This window comes from Tachysurus vachellii, chromosome 20 (genome assembly GCF_030014155.1).
Source record: "Tachysurus vachellii isolate PV-2020 chromosome 20, HZAU_Pvac_v1, whole genome shotgun sequence".
Classification (NCBI taxonomy): Eukaryota; Metazoa; Chordata; class Actinopteri; order Siluriformes; family Bagridae; genus Tachysurus; species Tachysurus vachellii.
In genome coordinates, this window is record NC_083479.1 from 18,903,605 (window position 1) to 18,923,477 (window position 19,873).

A 19,873-nucleotide genomic window follows, 5' to 3' on the forward strand; every position below is an offset into this window, starting at 1 on the left:
CCACGTAGAACGGGTGTAGGTTGAGACATATTCTGTTGTGGACTATGAACACCAAAAAATGAGAGTAGACCTTTTCCAGGTGATTCTTTTTGAGGAATTTCTTCTTGAACATTACATACAGCAAGTTGGGGGTTTTGTACACATTCGATTACATCAATCCCTATTAGCTGTTTGGCTGACACTTTCTCTGGAATTTCAGGATCTGCCTTTGGAACATTTGTTGATTGTGGAGTGTATAAAGGTTGTGGGCTAGAAAGGCCACCAAGCCTAGAAAACAAGCTTTTAACTGGTTTGTCTTTATAGGTAGAAAGGCCACCTAATATTCCACCAAAAAAAGATCCTGTCTCCTGTGAAGTGGTTATTGGAGGATCCTGGTGTACAATTCCGTGAGATGAAGTCTGACTAGTAGACATAGTTGGTGACGAATTCTGGTGTGGATCAGGACCAATAAACACATGGTTTTTCCCTGGTGCTTCTTTTAGAGAAGCATCCTGACTTGAAGAGCCACTATGTAGTGTGCTGGTTTGCTGAGTACTAGAGGCATTGAACATGGAAAGTAATCTTTTGCTTGGTGTCCCATTTTTAGGTACATTTTCTGTAGTTTGTTTTAACACTGCAGCCTTTTCTGTGTTGGAACTTCCGAACAAAGACAAGATTCTATTGCCTGTTGTGTTTTTTGCAGATTCACCCCCCACCTCACATTGAGAAGCTGCTTCTTTCGGAGGTGTCATCAGTTGTGGACTAGAATTACTGAACATTGACAGAAGCCCTCCCCCTGCGGTTTGCCCCTCGTTATTTGTGTGTCCAGAGATGGCAAAGGAAAAGCCAAACAATGTGCTTGTTGATTTGGTAGAAGGTTCTGATTTATTGCAAGACGTTGGTGGCATTATATGAGAACTCTCTGAAATCTGTCCATCTTTATCATTAGAAGTAAATGTCTGTGATGCACAATTAAGCATTTGTTCCCGAGGTGAGGTTTGGGTCATATCTGTTTTACAATCTAGATTAAATCTACTCTGTCTCTGTGATTTCTGAATCCCTTCAGACTCTGAAGTCCTACGATAAAAATAGCCTGTTTCTTCAGCATCATTTTTCAAACCAAAGTGGTGATGTGAAGAGGATTTTTGTAAAAATGATTCATCTGATTGCAGGTGCGAAGTAGTGTTTTCGATGTTAAACAATTCTCCTACTGACCCTAGAAGTTTGCTCATTCCTGTGTCTTTGTCTGTGATTGAATCTTTTACTCCATCAAGGTCATATTTGTTTTTCCCTGTTTTATTAGTTACATGTTGAGAACATTTGACTGACTCTTGATTTGGCTTCTCTATTCCCATAGCGTTCTGGAAAAAACTTAGAAAGCCTCCTTGATTTTGCTCAGGTGGTTTATCGCCACCCTGTGTAACTACAAAAGAAACAGATTTGCTAGGTACTTTTATTGAGTTTGTAGAAACTTCAGGAATAGAAGATTGCTGAGACACAGTGGCTTGTCTAGCCAGTTTAGCCTTGGGAGTTGCACCTTGGGCACTTACAGATGATGGAATTGTTGGCAGGATTCTAGATGACCTAGTTTTAGTGGTCTGCTGATTTGTGCTCTCTTTTGGGATTGCGGAGGAACCATCATTTTTTATGGGCTTTGATTTTATATTTTGAAGATCTGTAAAGGGAATACATTTAATCTCCTTGTCTCTTTTGGTTTCTGGGACTGAATTCTTGTCAGAATTTTCTTGTAACACTCTAGGATGTGTAGCATGTATAGCAGTTGTAAAAGGTTTAGAGCCAATTGTGTTTCCATGTGACTCTGATTCTTGACTTTTTCCAACAAGAGAAAAAAAGAGAGATGATATTTTCTTTGGCTGTACTCCAGGCTGAACTCTTTTTCGCCATTCTTCCTCTGACGTGTCATTAATATCCTTTACTTGTATTCCAGAGGATGAAAGCCGTCTCTGACGAGGCTGGTAGCAATTGTAAACACCCAATGAGTGTGTTGTTTGACTTGGAGAAATAGAAATACTGACTTTCTGAGATAGCAGTTCTTTGTTTTGCCTGTTATTAAGCTTGCAATTAGTTCCATTAACTCTCAGATCCAGAACTTCCAGAAAATGGTCCTGGTCAGCAGAACCATTCATGGTCTGTTGCTTTGTGTCCGCTTTAACCTTGTTTAATCGATACAATGAAAAATCCATAGCTTGATGTCTTTCAGCAGGAATAGAGCTCTCAAACATCTTAGAGAACCTTTCCAAATTCATATTCATAATTTCATTACCTGTCCAAAATGCATCAGACAAGTCAAGGGGTCCATTTAAAAGCTTGGCCTCGTTCTGATCTTGTCCTGGAAACCAGAATAGCTCATCCTCATTGTACAGTGGAATTTTGAAACCACACATCATAACCATCTCATCGTTGAGCAAGGCACTTGGACAGTTATCAAACATCTGCCTATTGTCCCACGTCTCGTCTTCTGAAGTACATACGTAGACATACTGACCAGACCCATCTGTTAGCAATGCATAGATATACTCGTGATCAGTGTAGACAAAGTATCCACAATCTCCATCATCTGCTGGCCACCACATACCTTGCTCAAGAAGTAAAAGCCATTGTTGGTACCATTCTGTATCTTCCAAAAATGCATCGTCCTCTATATCTGCAGCTGTTGCAGAAGTATAATTCCAATCATTAGAGCAATCAATTAAACCAGGAGAGCATTCATTGCTTGCAGATTGTCTGTATGTTCCAGTGTATATATTTTCTGTATCAGCAGAGTAAGATAGGTTTGATGGATATTCCTCATAATACCCTTCAAGATAAGCTACACTATTTAAACTGCAGCAGCTCTCCTCACTGAATGATTGCCAACTGTCATATTTGCCGTTTCCTTTTTTGCTCAGATTTAAAGCACCTCCTTCTTCAATACAGGAATTATTAAGACGACCCAAATTGTTATGGCTGTTCCACATTTTTTGCACATTTAAATTGTTGGCTGTTCTTCGGTGATATTCTTGCTGCTTAAGGCTATTTTCCTGACTGTTGTTAAATGCCATGCACTCATGTGTGGAATAATACTGCTGATTTTTATCCACATTCGTGATCAAGCTTTGAGACATCTCGGACAATGGCTCTAAATTTGGGGCATGACTGTATTCCCATGGATCAGACCTTGTTGGTTGGTTAGTTAGCTGTCTGGTCAGCAGAGAATTTTGGCTCCAATAGTGTTCACAGTTAGGATCAATTCCATAAAATAATTTATTGTCGTGTGCATGCTGCTCAGGGAAAACGTATAATGAGGGATCACTCTGCCTTAAATACGGATGGGGTATTTGCATTTGACCTGTGAGGCGAAGTGGGGTGGAAGGCAAATTGTCAGATCTGATTTTTACATGATTTAAGGAAGCAGAATTTGGCAAATGACCTGTGCTATTCGAAATATAGGCTGCGTTTTTTTGTTGTGAGCCTTCGTAACGTGCCGAAGTCCTCAGGTCCAAATTGTTGTCATCACTGTAGAATGATAAATTATTTCCAAAAGTGTCATTATACCCGTAGCTAGATGGCTGAGAATCAAACACAGCACTCTCATTAGTTTTTTTGCCCATTTCTGTGTCATCCCATAAAGGAGATACATTTGGATGCTCTTTTATAATGTTTGAAATCAAGCTTGTGGAGGTTGGAACACATTCCCTCTGATTCATACACCTCACAGATTGCCATTCGGAATCAGGGGACTTTTGGTCTCTCGCTACAGCCTGTAGTTGAGTCTGTGGTTTATATGCTTGCACGTTTTGAGAAGAATCCTCATTCTGTGCACTCTGCAATTGTTGTTTCTGGTCGAGGGGAGCCGATTTGCTCTGTGCCACTTTATCAGAAGAAGCTCTGAACTTGTTAAAAATTCCAGACATGATTCCTGACTGGGTATCATCCTCTGCCTGAGGAGGGTTCTGTTTCGTAAATTTACTCTCCAAAGAACTTTGTTGTTGAGATGATGCAGATTGAGTGGCAGATAAATTCTCTGATGAAGCTTTGAAAAGGCCAGAGAAAAAGCCACCATGATCGCTTGCTGTTTGAGATACATTGTCACTATATCTAGAAGATCCCTCTATGGTTTTCTGTTTGTTCGGGAGATCCTTTGAAATTCTTGACGGATGCTCTTGAAAATGTTCTCCGGATGGTTGATGAGAAGGCTGAGCGCTAGATGGTACATTCTGATGCGGTGTGGAGTTTGCTGGATTATTTGAGAGACTATCGCTGGAAGCTAATTTGAAAAGACTAGATAAAATAGTTCCTTGTTGAGGAGATGCTTGCTGAGTTGGTGGATGATGTTCAGAGAGTTGACTTGATCCAGTAGGTGGTCGAGAGCTTTGGTTGACTGAATTCTGGTCCACTAACCTCTGGCCCTGTAGACTTGCAGTTTTGAAAAGACTTGAAAACCAACTAGTCTCTGAAGTTACCACAGGTCGTCTCTCGGCTGGATTCGGAGCTGGAGATCTAACCTTGCTCGGATTTAAAGAAACGTTAGCTGCAGAATTTATTTTACAAGAAGCAGTCTGAGCTGGTTTGGCTATATTTTTTACTGAGCTTTTTAGTTCACTAGTTTCATCACTTGAGAAGATTACCCTTTCTGCTTTTGGGGGCTGTTTGCTTGGCACAGTGTTTGAATCATGGAAATGAACCTCCATTTTGTTCCCAGGTAATAAAGATTTGGCTTCTCTGACTTCATTTTCTGTTCTGAATACAGGAAAAACTGTCTGTGTGTGTTGTTGAGGAGGCATACTAGGTACTGGAGAGATCAGAGAGCTAATTGATTTCTTCAAGGGGCTGAAAAATCCCAAATCTGAAGTGGATTTTTGTGATATGTTTTTGCTACTGTCAGTTTTGGTGTGTTTTTCCATGAAGGCAGTAGTCTGATCTTCATTCTGCCTGAAATCCTGCATATTATTAGACTGTTCTACTGAAAGCATACGATTCGTATTGAGCTCATTACTGCTGACTTCTAAAAAATGCTTGTTTGTTCCATTTGCACCTCCCTTAGAAGAACAATTTTGAGGTTGTACCTTTATGAACTCTGAGCCTGAAGCGATGGATTGCTGGCATTCATTTACATTTTGATTGGTAACGTCGCTACCATTTTGCTTCTGGGGATAACTTTTAGAAGGTGTCTTTTGAATGATCTCTTGTGGCTTTGCATCTGATGGTCGAGTGGGCATCAGTGACTTCCACTTATCAGGTGGAGTTTCTTGAGTAGGAGATACCACAGCTACTGGTGCTGGACTCGGAGACTTTGTCATAAAGGACAACAATTTTGATAAACCAGAGCTACCTGTAGCATAATCTGATATTTCTGTACACTGAACAGAATTTGATCTTGCTTGTTTTGAACTTGGGGCAATTTTATCAGTAAAGGAGCTGAAGAATGAGTTCATGGCATTCTTCTTGCCTAACCCCTGTTCAGACGAGTTTCCTTCTTTGACCTCAATCGCTTTGTCTTCTTTTAAATCCTTTAAGGTGACACCTTGGTCGTCTCCAAAAGATTCCGTCCTCGCACTACCCTGGGAGGACGGCCTTGATTTGCTTGTTTCAGGCAGAGAACCGTACTTATTGATCTCCTCCTCTTTTTCAGCCAGATATTCTGAGACAGTTTCCACTAGGCATTGAAGCTCATCTATTGGATCAACATACTCATCACTGGGTTCCTCAACAGGAGACAACATGACTTCATCAGTCCATCCCCCAATTTTACCTTTCGGAGTCTTCCTATCACAATAACCCTGAAACCTGTCAATGTAGCCATCAAAAGATGAATCTTTCTTGCAGCGTTTATAGTGCTGACTGATCTCAGAGCAGAATTCCTCTAACTCTTCCTCAGATACTTGGATCTCATCTGAGCCTTCATAATTAGGGTCTATGCCCAGTCTAAGTCTTGTTTCTTCTTCATCTTGAAATGCCATGTAGTCGTGTGTTGTGTTTTCCAGTTTATTTTTAGCCTGCATTCTAGTTTTAAAGAACAAGCCATTTTTGTATGGCCTTAAGCAAGGCATCATCTTTTCTTCTTCTTCTTCCATTTCGGCAACTTGACGCAGCACAAGCTCTCCCCGTTTCTGACGAAGGAGAGCAAGATCAGGACCGAATAAATCTTTCCCAATAAATTCCATTCTTGTGTTTACAAGCCCAGATGGATCTCGAACCTTTTTTCTCCGTCTTCGATCGATTGTATCATAACCCTCTGGATAGGCAGGATTCAATGAAGACTTAACTTTTGTTTTCAGAGGTTGTTGGCTAATTGTAGAATCCTGATTGGATCTTGTAAAGTGATGAATGACCTCTGCATCCAAGTCACATTCGTCTTTATCAAGGAAATCGTTCAGGGAACCTTTATGCCATATTTTATATTTGTGCTCCCAATCCTCTACACCCATACCTGAATCTACAGGAATTATTCTAACTCTCCCTCTCTCACTTAGAGTTCTTATATTGCAGGGTGATAGAAAAAGGAGAATTAAAACAAGGAAAAGAGAAAAGAAAACAAATTAACATTAATAACAGACATATAAACAATGAAGATTAAGAAAGTAACAAAAGATTGATATGACATCAATGAGAAGCTCAAAAATAAATGTTATGCAAGTCACATCTGTACTACAAAACAATTAAAGGGGGGGTCTCCGATTTTTGAGAAATGCTTCAGAAAACTGAGTCGGGCCGAATAATAAACAAAAATCAAAACAAACGTGTAGCCAATGAGCAGAAAGGGGCGGGGCTTGTCAATATGCGTCGGAGAGAGTGTTCAGTGCGCATGTGTGACATTAGCAGAAAGTGATTTTAACACTGACATGGAGGATAAAAACAAAGAAAGAAAGCGAAGAAAGGCTTACGATAAGGTAAGAAGTAGGACGTGTTAATATAGGATCAGCTTTCCAGCGCTGGAGAGAACTGAAGGAGCAGGAAGTTGGTCACATATTCACAGATTGGAGTTTCCTGAGTCAATAACTCCTGAGCTAAACGCTGTTACTACACAAAACACGGTTGTAGCTGCGTCTCTACATTACTACGATAGAAAAACTCCAATCTGTGAATATGTGACCAACTTAAGACGCCGAGGTGCTTTTTTCCTTCTCGATAGGTGAGTAACGTTGGTTTTGCTTTGTTACACAGAACTAATATATGTCTTTGTCCTTTACATGATTATGCTTGTGTGTCATTTTTGCTTGTTTGTTTATCTACAATCATATTGTTCTTCCCTTCAGCTATGATAAAGACACATTTCTTTCCGTTAGTTGCCTGGGTTACGTATGTATGTGTGGGCGGAGCTATCAATACAGGGGTGGGGCCCATTTGGGTTAGGGGCGTGTTTGTTTTGGTGATTTCAAATGTCGACAGTGGCTTTCCAAAATCGGAGACGCTGCCTTTAAATGATCTTATAAACAGAAGAACAAACTCCAAATAAAGCATTCGTATTTGAAACTAAAAGAAGAGAGATCCAAATATGTGTAATTAAAGGAAGTGAATTATGTCCAACTGATCCATTGAACTGATCTGTGACATTTTTTTCCAATCACAGACTAGAAAACTCTCTTGTACTGACAATTGTTAGTAGAGCCTTGCACAGCAAATATACTGCAATCGAAGAGGTTTACAACAAATGAGACAATGGTTAAAGCAACAAATCTCTGTTTCTATATAGTTAGTTTACACTAAAAAGTCACAGAGTCATTGAAACACCAAAGAGAGACTCATCCATAAGAACAGGATGTTGGGCTTAATAGACAACACCACAAATGCCTCCAGTTCCACTGCTTCTAAAATCTGGTCATTCTGGCTTCAAATAGTGATGTGACGTACAGCTAAGTACAGTGACCCATACTCAGAATTCATTCTCTGTGTGCACACACACAGCCGTGAACACACACACACACACACCGTGAACATACACCAGGAGCAGTAATATCCATTTGAGACTTACCACCACCACATATAGGGGAAGTCGTGGACTAATGGTTAGAGAGTTTGACTCCTAACCCTAAGGTTGTGGGTTCGAGTCTCGGGCCGGCAATCCCACGCCTGAGGTGCCCTTGAGCAAGGCACCGAACCCCCCCAACTGCTCCTCGGGTGACGCAGCATAAATGGCTGCCTACTGCTCCGTAGTGTTAATTTCGTCACCTATTTTTAATTTAGTCTTAGTCTTGTGCCAAATGTCCTTGTTAGTTTTAGTCATATTTAGTCATTCACATATCTTTTTTTGTTAGTCAAGTTTTAGTCGACTAAAAGTCTCGTCATTTTAGTCTAGTTTTAGTCAAAAGAAAACTGAAGGTATCTTAGTCAAGTTTTAGTCGAATAAAAGTCTTTTAATTTTAGTCTAGTTTTAGTCAAAAAATTTTGAATTTAGTCTTTTTTTAAAATAACACATTATTACTGAGATTATTACTGATAAACATTTCAGTAAAAAAAGTGTTTCACATCTCAAACATTGGTTAAATGTCATAATGACCTGACAAAATACACTTGAATGATTTTTGTTGAATGCAAATGTTAAATGTGTCTGGTTTTCAATTTCTGATTTAGGAGACAGCTTCACAAATGATGAACCTGTTCTGAAGAGTATTTTATTTTAACCAACACAATTCAAAAGCTGGGGCCCAACAGACTCCGACTGACAACTTAAGTTACAAAGGTTTTTAAAACTGTTTTGGTTGCCTTGTGTCTCATGTTTCTGTTCAAATCAGAAATAAAATAAATATACTCAGAAAAACTGTAAAGAATAGGTCTACTTTACTGTGGGCCTAAAATACAACCTATTTACAGTCCGTGAATCACAAAAGTATCAGTGAGAAGTTGAGAACACTCGTTTAAACAGTGCATACACTCGAACTTGACTGCACATGACATTTTTTACTTTATTGATACTGCTTTTAATCGTAATACAAAGACCGGTCATCGGGACATAAGCTGTCATGTACAGTAAAAGAGCCTGCGCACAACAGGAAATATAATTTAACACTAAAAGCCTAGACGGTGGACTTGTGCTCAGGATTTTATTTATTTTTTTTTGAGCGGCGTGTGGACGAATTCTTTCTACGCACACACTAAACAGCGCAAAGCAGCGAACTGGTTCTGAATATTTTAAAGGTGTAACAACTGATGAAAAAGCAGAGACAATTGTAGAGGAAAACGAAGAGAGATTTTATCTTAGTTTTTATTTTATACAAAACATTTTCGTCTCGTCTTTTTTCGTCAACAATAATGCATGGTAATTTTGTCTTAGTCAGCGTTTTTGGACAGTGGTGAAGTCTTGTCATCGTCTCGTCTTGACGAACATATTTCGTCTCGTCTGACGAAATTAACACTACTGCTCCGGGTGTGTGTTCACGGTGTGTGTGTGTTCTATGCTCTGTGTGTGCACTTTGGATGGGTTAAATGCAGAGAACAAATTCTGTGTACGGGTCGCCGTACTTAGCTGTATGTCACGTCACGTCACATCGCATCACGTATAGAAATGCATGTACCTACGTTCACGTTCCTGTATAATATCCTACTATTGCAGAATTAGTGGATTTTACCTGCTTGGATGATGGTCTCTATAGTCCAGTTCAAAACTATGCACCGAGTCTGTGCAGGAGTCTGGGTGTTGGGGAAAACGTGGCCCCACCGGGTACTGGTGTACAGAGGAGTTGGATTGAGCTGTAGTGTGGTAGCGTGGGGGTAGACTGTTGCTTGTTTCACTCCTGTAATCACTGTCCCGATCGTCCATTGCACTGTCTAGATCGTCCAATGCTGTGAGGTCAATGTAAAAGACTTGGTAAATAAGTATATTAAAAAAGGTTTAATATAAAAATATAAGGGACTGGCTGCCATATCATGCTTTGTGCATTAGCCTGTACTTACAAATGTGATTTTGAACCATATGAAACATGCCACATAAATTACACAACTGTTGACACAAATAACATACCGTAATTTCCGGACTATTGAGCGCACCTGAATATAAGCCGCACCCACTGAATTTTTAAAAAAATTATTATTCTGAACATAAATAAGCCGGACATGTCTATAAGCCGCAGGTGCATTGAAACAAATTAACTTTACACAGGCTTTAACAAAACACGGTTTGTAACAAAAAATAAATAATTAGTAGTGAACAGTAGCTTACCAAGAAAGTCATTGGTCACTATCTTCCTCCTCCTGTGCACTGAAACCACTGAAGTCATTTCCTTCAGTGTCGGAGTTAAAGGTAGGGTCTCCGATGTTTAAGAAATACTTCAGAAAACTGATTAGGACCCGTGTTTATATAGGATCAGCTTTCCAGCGCTGGAGAGAACTGAAGGAACAGGAAGTTGGTCACATATTCACAGATTGGAGTTTCCTGAGTCAATAACTCCTGAGCTAAACGCTGTTACTACACAAATAACACCTCTTTTCTATCGTAGTAATGTAGAGACGCAGCTACAACCGTGTTTTGTGTAGTAACAGCGTTTAGCTCAGGAGTTATTGACTCGGGAAACTCCAATCTGTGAATATGTGACCAACTTCCTGCTCCTTCAGTTCTCTCCAGCGCTGGAAAGCCGATCCTATATTAACACGGGTCCTGACTGGTCCTGACTCAGTTTTCTGAAGCATTTCTCAAACATCGGAGACCCCACCTTTAACCTGTTCGGCAATTTTATTGGTCTAATGAAAGCTTCATGCAGCCAAAAAACTGAGCACGTCACAGAATGTGTTTTTTTGAAAAAAAAAAAATTTGAAAGCTGGAAAAATCCATATATTAGCGTTGTTTAAGCCACAGGGTTCAAAGCGTGGGAAAAAAGTTGCGGCTTATAGTCCGGAAAATATGGTACAGAAATATAGATAACAGAAACAATGAGCTTCATTTATCTCATGTGTAGAATGTTTTTAGGAGCATTTAATGAAGGACTGTTCAATGAAAATCCAGTTATTTCAGACAAACGTTTGTATCCTATGACACGGCGCTCCTGCATTTACATTAATTGATGTACAATAAAACCCAGAACCTCATTGGATCAGCTTCAAATCCTAAAAGTGGACGTAATCAATGTTGTTTGATTCCTCTGATACAGAAGCAGTGCGTCAACTACTATGTTAGTTTATTAACAGAATATAATCAGTATATAGTAACATTCGTCGGCATCGAAACACTCATTCTTTCTATTGTGTCTGTATATAATTTTACAAGAGATACCACAAAGGTAAAAACTCAGGAAGATCTTCCATTGTCGGAAAATCTCCTTGTCTACTGCATGTCAGCAAGACAATCAATAATAATAAGATTTGCTTTGTTTATTAACATATTTTTATTAATTCTATTTATTATTATACTTTGAGTATATGGAATATTCTTTAAACGAGTCTTTATATGAGTGAATAAACTACTGAAACCATAACGCATCAGAATGAGCATATTTTTTCCAGTGGGGGTGGTGGTGATGTCAGTGATGCTGCTGTATTTGTAAACTGACATCTAAATAAAGAACTCAACAGCGATGTGGAAAAATGAGTGTATTTCGTTCATCTGCTGTGTTCGCAGCTGCTGTAATGTAAGTGATAACAGGAACAAACTTCATTCATTCATTCATTTTCTACTGCTTATCCGAACTACCTCGGGTCACGGGGAGCCTGTGCCTATCTCAGGCGTCATCGGGCATCAAGGCGGGATACACCCTGGACGGAGTGCCAACCCATCACAGGGCACACACACACTCTCATTCACTCACGCAATCACACACTACGGACAATTTTCCAGAGATGCCAATCAACCTACCATGCATGTCTTTGGACCGGGGGAGGAAACCGGAGTACCCGGAGGAAACCCCCGAGGCACGGGGAGAACATGCAAACTCCACACACACAAGGTGGAGGCGGGAATCGAACCCCCAACCCTGGAGGTGTGAGGCGAACGTGCTAACCACTAAGCCACCGTGCCTCCTAGGAATAAACTTGTTTCATGGAATTTGAATGTAATTAAAACCAGATTTTATTATTAAAAAAAATATATATATATATATATTCTGTTAATTAATAATCATAGTACTAGCGGACACAGTGCTGGATAAATTTCTCATTACAAGGAACTTGAATCTTATTAGTATATAGAGATCATGCACTTAAGCAGGGGCAGAAGGAAAAAAAAAAATCCAGGGAGCAACAAACTCAAGGGTTACGGCATATTATTCCAGACCTCCACTGCATAGTTTAATGTTTTCCCTGATTTTCCTCATGATTCAACTCAAGACCTCAGAGCTGATCAGCTGAGTACAAGGAGAACACCAAACAATACTGTGGGGAAACATCAGGGGAAAATCTGTAGCTTTAGGACAAAATAATCTTTACATACTCTGTGAACTGGGCCATCCGATATAGCTGCCTGGTGAATCAAACATCAGAGAAGTGAAAGGAGATGAAATGACTCGTTTCAATCAAACATGTTTAGGTGTGTAAGGAAAAGCGTACAGACTTCTGGTGAGAAGCTTTACAGGCAGAGACGTGACTATACAGCGCCACCTGGTGTGTTAAGTGCATATGTACTTACAACACTGAGACGCTGCTGAGGGAAGAGGACGTCTTACTCCGTCATCCTGCAGCAGAAACTGATCAGATCAGAGAAACAGAGAAAAAAACAAAAAAAGTTGAAATAAAGCCAAATTTTAAAAAAATAATGAAATAAATAAAGCGTTCTGGCACTGACGTAATCCAATTAAAGGATAATGAATGTGAATGGCAAACATTTATTATACACATGCACCTTATTACTAGAAAAACACGGCACACATTAATTATTTTTTTATTCATTTACCTTTTGGGGGGGGGGGGTAATTATTGCATTGAACTGGAATTATTACACACACACACACACACAACATGCTAACCACTCAAAACACACACACATGCTGATTCATACCAACGAGGTGGGTTTTCTTTCTAAAACTGATGACAGGTTCAAAAAAAGAGGATAAACCACAAATAAGTCGACAATATATTCAAATTAAGTACTTTAATTTTAAAATAAAAAAGAATTATGAAAGGCCTGAGAGGATTATTAGAACTTTTCCACTGACAAGATTCCTGGACACGGTTCCTGGTTAGGTCTTGGAATTATATGGTGATCCTGATGACATGAGCGACTGAAGTTAAAAAAAAAGTGAAAGTGACGTGACGTACGGCTAAGTACGGTGACCCATACTCAGAATTTGTTCTCTGCATTTAACCCATCTAAAGTGCACACACACAGCAGTGAACACACACACACACACACACACACACACCGTGAACACACACCCGGAGCGGTGGGCAGGCATTTATTGCTACGGTGCCCGGGATGCAGTTGGGGGGGGTTCGGTGCCTTGCTCAAGGGCAACTCAGTCGTGGTATTGCTGGCCCGAGACTCGAACCCACAACCTTAGGGTTAGGAGTCAAACTCTCTAACCATTAGGCCATGACTTCCACAAAAAGCCTCATCAGATATCAATTTTTAAATAAAAAAATAAAAAATTATGTAGAGATTTAAGATGGATCAGTAATGCAGATTTTTTTCATACTTGTGTGAGTATGGTGATAAATAATTCCTTAAAAAGCTACAGCACCATGACACTGGAAGACATAAAAATGTCCCTGGGAAAAAAATCTATTATCCAGCAGATGTCCACAAACATGTCACGAGCGAACACGAGATGGTTTAAAGCTTTTGCAAGTACTACTGCACTACAAGATTCAGAAATTGTGTTGTTGTGCCTCACCTCATCGTGCATCCCTATGGTATTGATGCTATCCAGTTTATTGGACCAGTAGCGAGCCTCGTCCTCTGGAATTTCTGTCAGTGATGGAGGAGAAATATCATATGAAATCATCATCATCATCATCATAATATACAGTACTCCCAGTTTGGAGATTTCCACTACAGCTAAATATTACATAAATTCCAAAGGATATAAAAAGAAAGCTGAGAAAAACCCTAATGAATGAACAGAAATATTCTTCAGGGGATTATACCGGAAATTCCGTTTACAAGGAATCTTTCAGCATGACACACCAAAACAAACACCAAACGTAATTATAAATGGATAAAAATCGTCACTCTAATAGCGCTTTTAACAATGGACATTAGACATATAGTACAAAAAAGTTTATTATTAATATTAGACTTATATTTAATTGTGTTTGTATTTTTCCCTAATGAAAAAATCTGAGGTGATTGAGGTGACTGTGGTGAGGAAAAACTCCCGTAGACGGAAGAGAAAGAAACCTTGAGAGGAACCAGACTCAAAAGTGAACCTCATCCTCATTTGGGTGACACTGGAGGGAGTGACTATAAACTGTTATAAACACCGGAGATTGTTATTATGAATAATGTCCTTTCTCCAGTCAGATACAGTCTGATAATTGTGTATTGATGAGGAGGAGGATGATATCTTCTCACTGAAGGTTAGAAATCTTCATGAAGCAGAACCCAACCAGAGCTGGTTCATCTCTATATGCCTTAGGATCCTTACATGGTTTGGCTTCTTCTCTTTGAAGATCCGACCTGTTCATGAAGCGGTACACAACTTCATGACACCAAACCTTATTTAATAAACCAGAAAACATTGAAGTCGTTTTAGAACCGAGACTGTATTTACACCTGGTTGAAACGTTCTTTAATTGACCTGCTCGGTGACACTGAACAGAGACGGTAAAGAGAATCGATGCTGTGTTTCTGTATCACATTACCAGCCTTTGAAGGCATGGGTAGCCCCTGAAGGACAGTAGAGCATTAAAAATAAAACCTCCTAGCTTCAAAGAGCTCAGATAAAACAGGCAGCGTTATGAATGGGATCAATCGCTGACCGAGTCTGGGCTATGAAACCGAACGCTGAGCTGTAGCAAAGCTTTAACACCAACCTGTACACCACAATAACAACAAACCTGCTCTAGCTTTATCAGTGTTCAGAATCAATGCTTTATTCAAGAAATGTTTATTTTTTGTCCAACAGCTACAGAGGACATCAGAGTTTAGCGGTTTCTCCTTGAACACTGTGCCAGTTTTAGAGCTGGTCCTATGGAGAAGATGGACGCGTGAATCAAGCCTTGGTCGATTCACATCGACTGGTAACCTAGAAGTTAAAAACTCAATTAATGCTTAGATAACAGGCTTAACGAAGACCGTACAGCAGGATAGCTTCTGGAAATCTGGTGGTAACAAACTTCATCTTGAAACTCGGTCTGAACTGATTTAAGAGTCGTCAGCCATCTTGAATTTTTTTCTCATCTAGCCTCGTAAGCAAAGCTATGATCGTTGAGTTCATGAAGCATCCAACATTCCACAAGTCCTTTCTATGTTATCTTCTTGCTGGAATTTTCAGCATGTACACTGATGTTGTATTTATATTACACAACACCACAGATACAGTACTACACAACATCTAAAGCCTGTTTAGTGACAAGAAAAAATTGACTTTGGTAAAAATATTTAAAAAAATATAAATAAATAAATAAATTCAAGACAAAAGTAGAATTTTGTTTAAGGAATTGTGTTGATTAAGGAATCTGACCAGCAGATGAGGAAATGATTTACAAAGCTTTTTTTTTTTACAGCCTTGAAGAAAGATGCATCGTTAACTTTATGAAACTCGTTCAACCTTAATGACATTTAATCAAATCGATAAAAAAGGGGTGGGGGTGGGGGTTTGGGGTGTTTGGCTCATGTGTCAAACCCTGAAGAAAAAAAAGAAGCAGAACAAGCAGATGTTCGCTGATCCACACCGATTTCAGTGTAACAACCAACGAACCAGAAGGGCTGGTGGTTGATGGTTAAACAGAAACTGGGGCTGACTGTAGAAAATGTTAGCTGGGGTTCTATAGAAAGGTCATTGAACAGAGATGCAACAAATGACATCATTTTAATAAACAAAAAAATTAGGATATAGGATTCTCATGTTGAAGCACGTTCGCCTCACACCTCCAGGTTTGGGGGTTCGATTCCCGCCTCCGCCTTGTGTGTGTGTGTGGAGTTTGCATGTTCTCCCCGTGCCTCGGGGGTTTCCTCCGGGTACTCCGGTTTCCTCCCCCGGTCCAAAGACATGCATGGTAGGTTGATTGGCATCTCTGGAAAATTGTCTGTAGTGTGTGAGTATGTGAGTGAATGAGTGTGTGTGTGCCCTGCGATGGGTTGGCACTCCGTCCAGGGTGTATCCTGCCTTGATGCCCGATGACGCCTGAGATAGGCACAGGCTCCCCGTGACCCGAGATAGTTCGGATAAGTGGTAGAAGATGAATGAATGAATGAATGAATGAATGAATGAATGTTGAAGCTAGAACAACCGAGAAGTGACTAGGCAAGAATTAAGGCAAGAATTTTATTTTCCTAGTAAAATGTGAAATAAAGTGCAAAAGACAAATTCGTCACACTGACTAGGAGTCAACTACAATAATGGTGTAATCTATAGAATAAAATAAAAAAACTTCCAGTCCCAATGCACACTGATAGCTCCTGTTGATTTTCCTGCATGACAAAACGCTCACTAGGAGTCATTATATATTTGTGACAAAAGATGGAACCTGGTTGTGTTTTTTTGGCAAACAGTATTAACTCTTGATGAGCATATGCAGTAATGCATAATGGGTAATGAAGTCTCAGAGAGAGAGAGAGAGAGAGAGAGAGAGAGCTCAAGTATAAGCCCAGTGTCTCACCAAAGGGAAGCTCGAAGCGGGCGTCCAGGAGCACCCGGTGAGGTGTCGGGTTCTTGGTGCCGTAGATTTCATCGGCCTTCATCAAAACCTCTGAGTGCAGAAACGTCCAATCTCCTGGGCCTTCCTAAAGAGATTAGACAGAAAGATTTCGTTAAATAGGACACCAACACAACAAACAGGTATTGTTAGGAGAAACATTTCTGTCAGGGTTAGCAGTGTTAGAGGACCTGGACAAAGTGTAAATAAATAAAAAATAAAAATAAACAATTAATTTATTATTACATATTTATTATTATTATTATTATTATATATTTATTTTATTTGTTTATTTTTGATTTATAAATAGACAAAAATAAATAAAAAAATAAACAACCTAATTAATGAAATTAATACAATTAATATAAAAAAAATAAACAGGTTCATTAATTAATTGATTGGCTTATTTAAAAATGAATGAATGAATTAATTAATCTGTCAATTAATAAATTTTCAAGAAAAGTGAGAGGGAAGGGAATATTCCTGCCAACAAATGGTCAGATTTCAATTGAGGATTTCTGACAATGTTTTTTTCTCTCTCTTTCTCTGTATTGTGTATGTGTCTCGTGAGTGTGTGTATGTGTGTGTGTGTATGTGTGTCCCGTGAGTGTGTGTATGTGTGCGTGTCTCGTGAGTGTGTGTATGTGTGTGTGTCTCGTGAGTGTGTGTGTATGTGTGTGTCTCGTGAGTGTGTGTGTGTGTCTCGTGAGTGTGTGGTGAGTGTGTCTCGTGAGTGTGTGTGTGTGTCTCGTGAGTGTGTGGTGAGTGTGTCTCGTGAGTGTGTGTGTGTATATGTCTCGTGAGTGTGTGTGTGTCTCGTGAGTGTGTGTGTGTCTCGTGAGTGTGTCGTGAGTGTGTGTATGTGTCTCGTGAGTGTGTCGTGAGTGTGTGTATGTGTCTTGTGAGTGTGTGTATGTGTGTGTATGTGTCTCGTGAGTGTATGTGTGTGTGTCTCGTGAGTGTGTGTATGTGTGTGTGTCTCGTGAGTATGTGTATGTGTCTCGTGAGTGTGTGTATGTCTCGTGAGTGTGTGTATGTGTGTGTGTCTCGTGAGTATGTGTATGTGTGTGTCTCTCGTGAGTGTGTATGTGTGTGTATGTGTGTCTCGTGAGTGTGTGTATGTGTGTGTATGTGTATGTCTCGTGAGTGTGTCTATGTGTGAGTGTCTCATGAGTGTGTGTGTATGTGTGTATGTCTCGTGAGTGTGTGTGTGTGTCTCGTGAGTGTGTGTATGTGTGTCTCGTGAGTGTGTGTATGTGTGTCTCGTGTGTGTGTATGTGTGTGTCATGAGTGTGTGTGTGTATCTGTGTGTCGTGAGTGTGTGTCGTGAGTGTGTGTGTGTGTATGTGTGTGTCTTGTGAGTGTGTGTGTCTTGTGAGTGTGTGTGTATGTGTGTGTCTCGTGAGTATGTGTATGTGTGTGTATCGTGAGTGTGTGTGTGTGTGTGTGTGTCTCGTGAGTGTGTGTGTGTATGTGTCTCATGAGTGTGTGTGTGTGTGTGTGTGTATGTCTCGTGAGTGTGTGTATGTGTGTGTCTCGTGAGTGTGTGTATGTGTATGTCTCGTGAGTGTGTCTGTGTGTGTGTGTCTCGTGAGTGTGTGTGTGTCGTGAGTGTGTGTGTGTGTGTCTTGTGAGTGGTGAGTGTGTGTATGTGTGTGTCATGAGTGTGTGTGTATGTGTGTCGTGAGTGTGTGTGTGTCTTGTGAGTGTGTGTGTATGTGTGTGTGTGTCATGAGTGTGTATGTGTGTGTCGTGAGTGTGTGTGTGTGTGTGTCTTGTGTGTGTGTATGTGTGTGTGTGTGTGTGTCTTGTGAGTGTGTGTATGTGTGCGTGTGTGTCGTGAGTGTGTGTGTGTGCATGTCGTGAGTGTGTGTGTCTTGTGAGTGTGTGTGTATGTGTGTGTGTGTGTCATATGTGTGTGTCGTGAGTGTGTGTGTGTGTGTATACGTGTGTCATGAGTGTGTGTGTATGTGTGTGTCGTGAGTGTGTATGTGTGTGTCTTGTGAGTGTGTCTTGTGAGTGTGTGTGTCTTGTGATTTGTGTATGTGTGTGTGTGTCGTGAGTGTGTGTGTGTGTGTCGTGAGTGTGTGTGTGTGTGTATCTGTGTGTGTCGTGAGTGTGTGTCGTGAGTGTGTGTGTCTTGTGAGTGTGTGTGTGTGTGTGTGTGTGTGTCATGAGTGTGTGTATATATCTCCTCACCTCCTCTGAGTGCCGGATGCTTTTGAGGGGAATCCATGCCGTCCCCAACATGGTGTCCCAGATGAGCCCTTTATTCCAAACCTCCACGATGAGCCCCAGGTCCAGGCGGTTGATCTCGCTGTAACACACAGAACAACAACTCATTAGATTTAGTACACAATCATTTCTAAAGGCTACACAAGTGAATCCCAGGTGTGAAACAGGGCAGACGGGAACATTTTACAAAACACAAACTTAAGTTTCTGTAAAAATGCTTATGTAGCACTTATGGAAGGAGTCTCCAGTGTTAGAGGGAAAGCTGAAAATGAATGTCAGATAAAATCTTTTCAGAAAAAGTCTCATGTTTCATGGGGACCCTAAAATCTAAATGGATGGATGGATGGATGGATGAATAATATTTAGCCCTTTTATCCAATAAAATAAAAACTACAACCAGTCTTTATAGAAATCTCTATAAGCAGTGCCTGTAGAAGAACAGATCAGATAAGAAGACAAGATGAGACCAAACAAAAGAAGAGGTAGGAGGAGGAGGAGGAGGAGGGTGAGGAAGACCGGAGTGAGCAGCACTGTAAAAAAGAGCAGAGCTCATTATGATGAGTGAGAGATTTCAAAGACAGCAGGTGCATTACAAGGAGGAATAACAAGCACACAACCTACACACACACACACACACACACACACACACACGAACAATGCTAACGTTAACGAGGGGTTCCAGGATCCATCAGAAGCCTGGAATGACTGAGATACCAGCAGCTCCACCAAAGTTCAGGTGAAGGAGGAGGAGATGATGAAGAATAAAGAGAAAAAAGTAAAAAGGAGAGGATAAATAAACTAAGAAAAAGAGGAAGAGGAAAAAGTAGAGACAAAAAGAAAAAGTGTAAGAAGAAGGAAAAGCAGAGGAAAAAAGGAACATTTTGAAAGAAGAATAGAAAGTGGAAGAGCAGGAACAGGATGAAGAGGTGGAACAGGAAGA

The 19,873-nt window shown here is 40.2% G+C and overlaps 1 protein-coding gene across 2 annotated transcripts in view; it reads right to left on the reverse strand.

Moving 5' to 3' along the window:
* The window catches only part of unc13bb (unc-13 homolog Bb (C. elegans)), an 86,252-nt gene that overhangs the window by 41,850 nt on the left and 24,529 nt on the right, over window positions 1-19,873 (reverse strand). For both annotated transcript variants that reach the window (XM_060895342.1, XM_060895341.1), the window contains 5 exons: window positions 18,898-19,015; window positions 16,663-16,786; window positions 13,734-13,807; window positions 12,530-12,587; window positions 9,546-9,759 (listed from right to left, as the gene is read on the reverse strand). In XM_060895342.1, coding sequence (XP_060751325.1) covers window positions 9,546-9,759; window positions 12,530-12,587; window positions 13,734-13,807; window positions 16,663-16,786; window positions 18,898-19,015 — 588 coding nt within the window. The remainder of the gene's footprint in view (window positions 1-9,545; window positions 9,760-12,529; window positions 12,588-13,733; window positions 13,808-16,662; window positions 16,787-18,897; window positions 19,016-19,873) is intronic.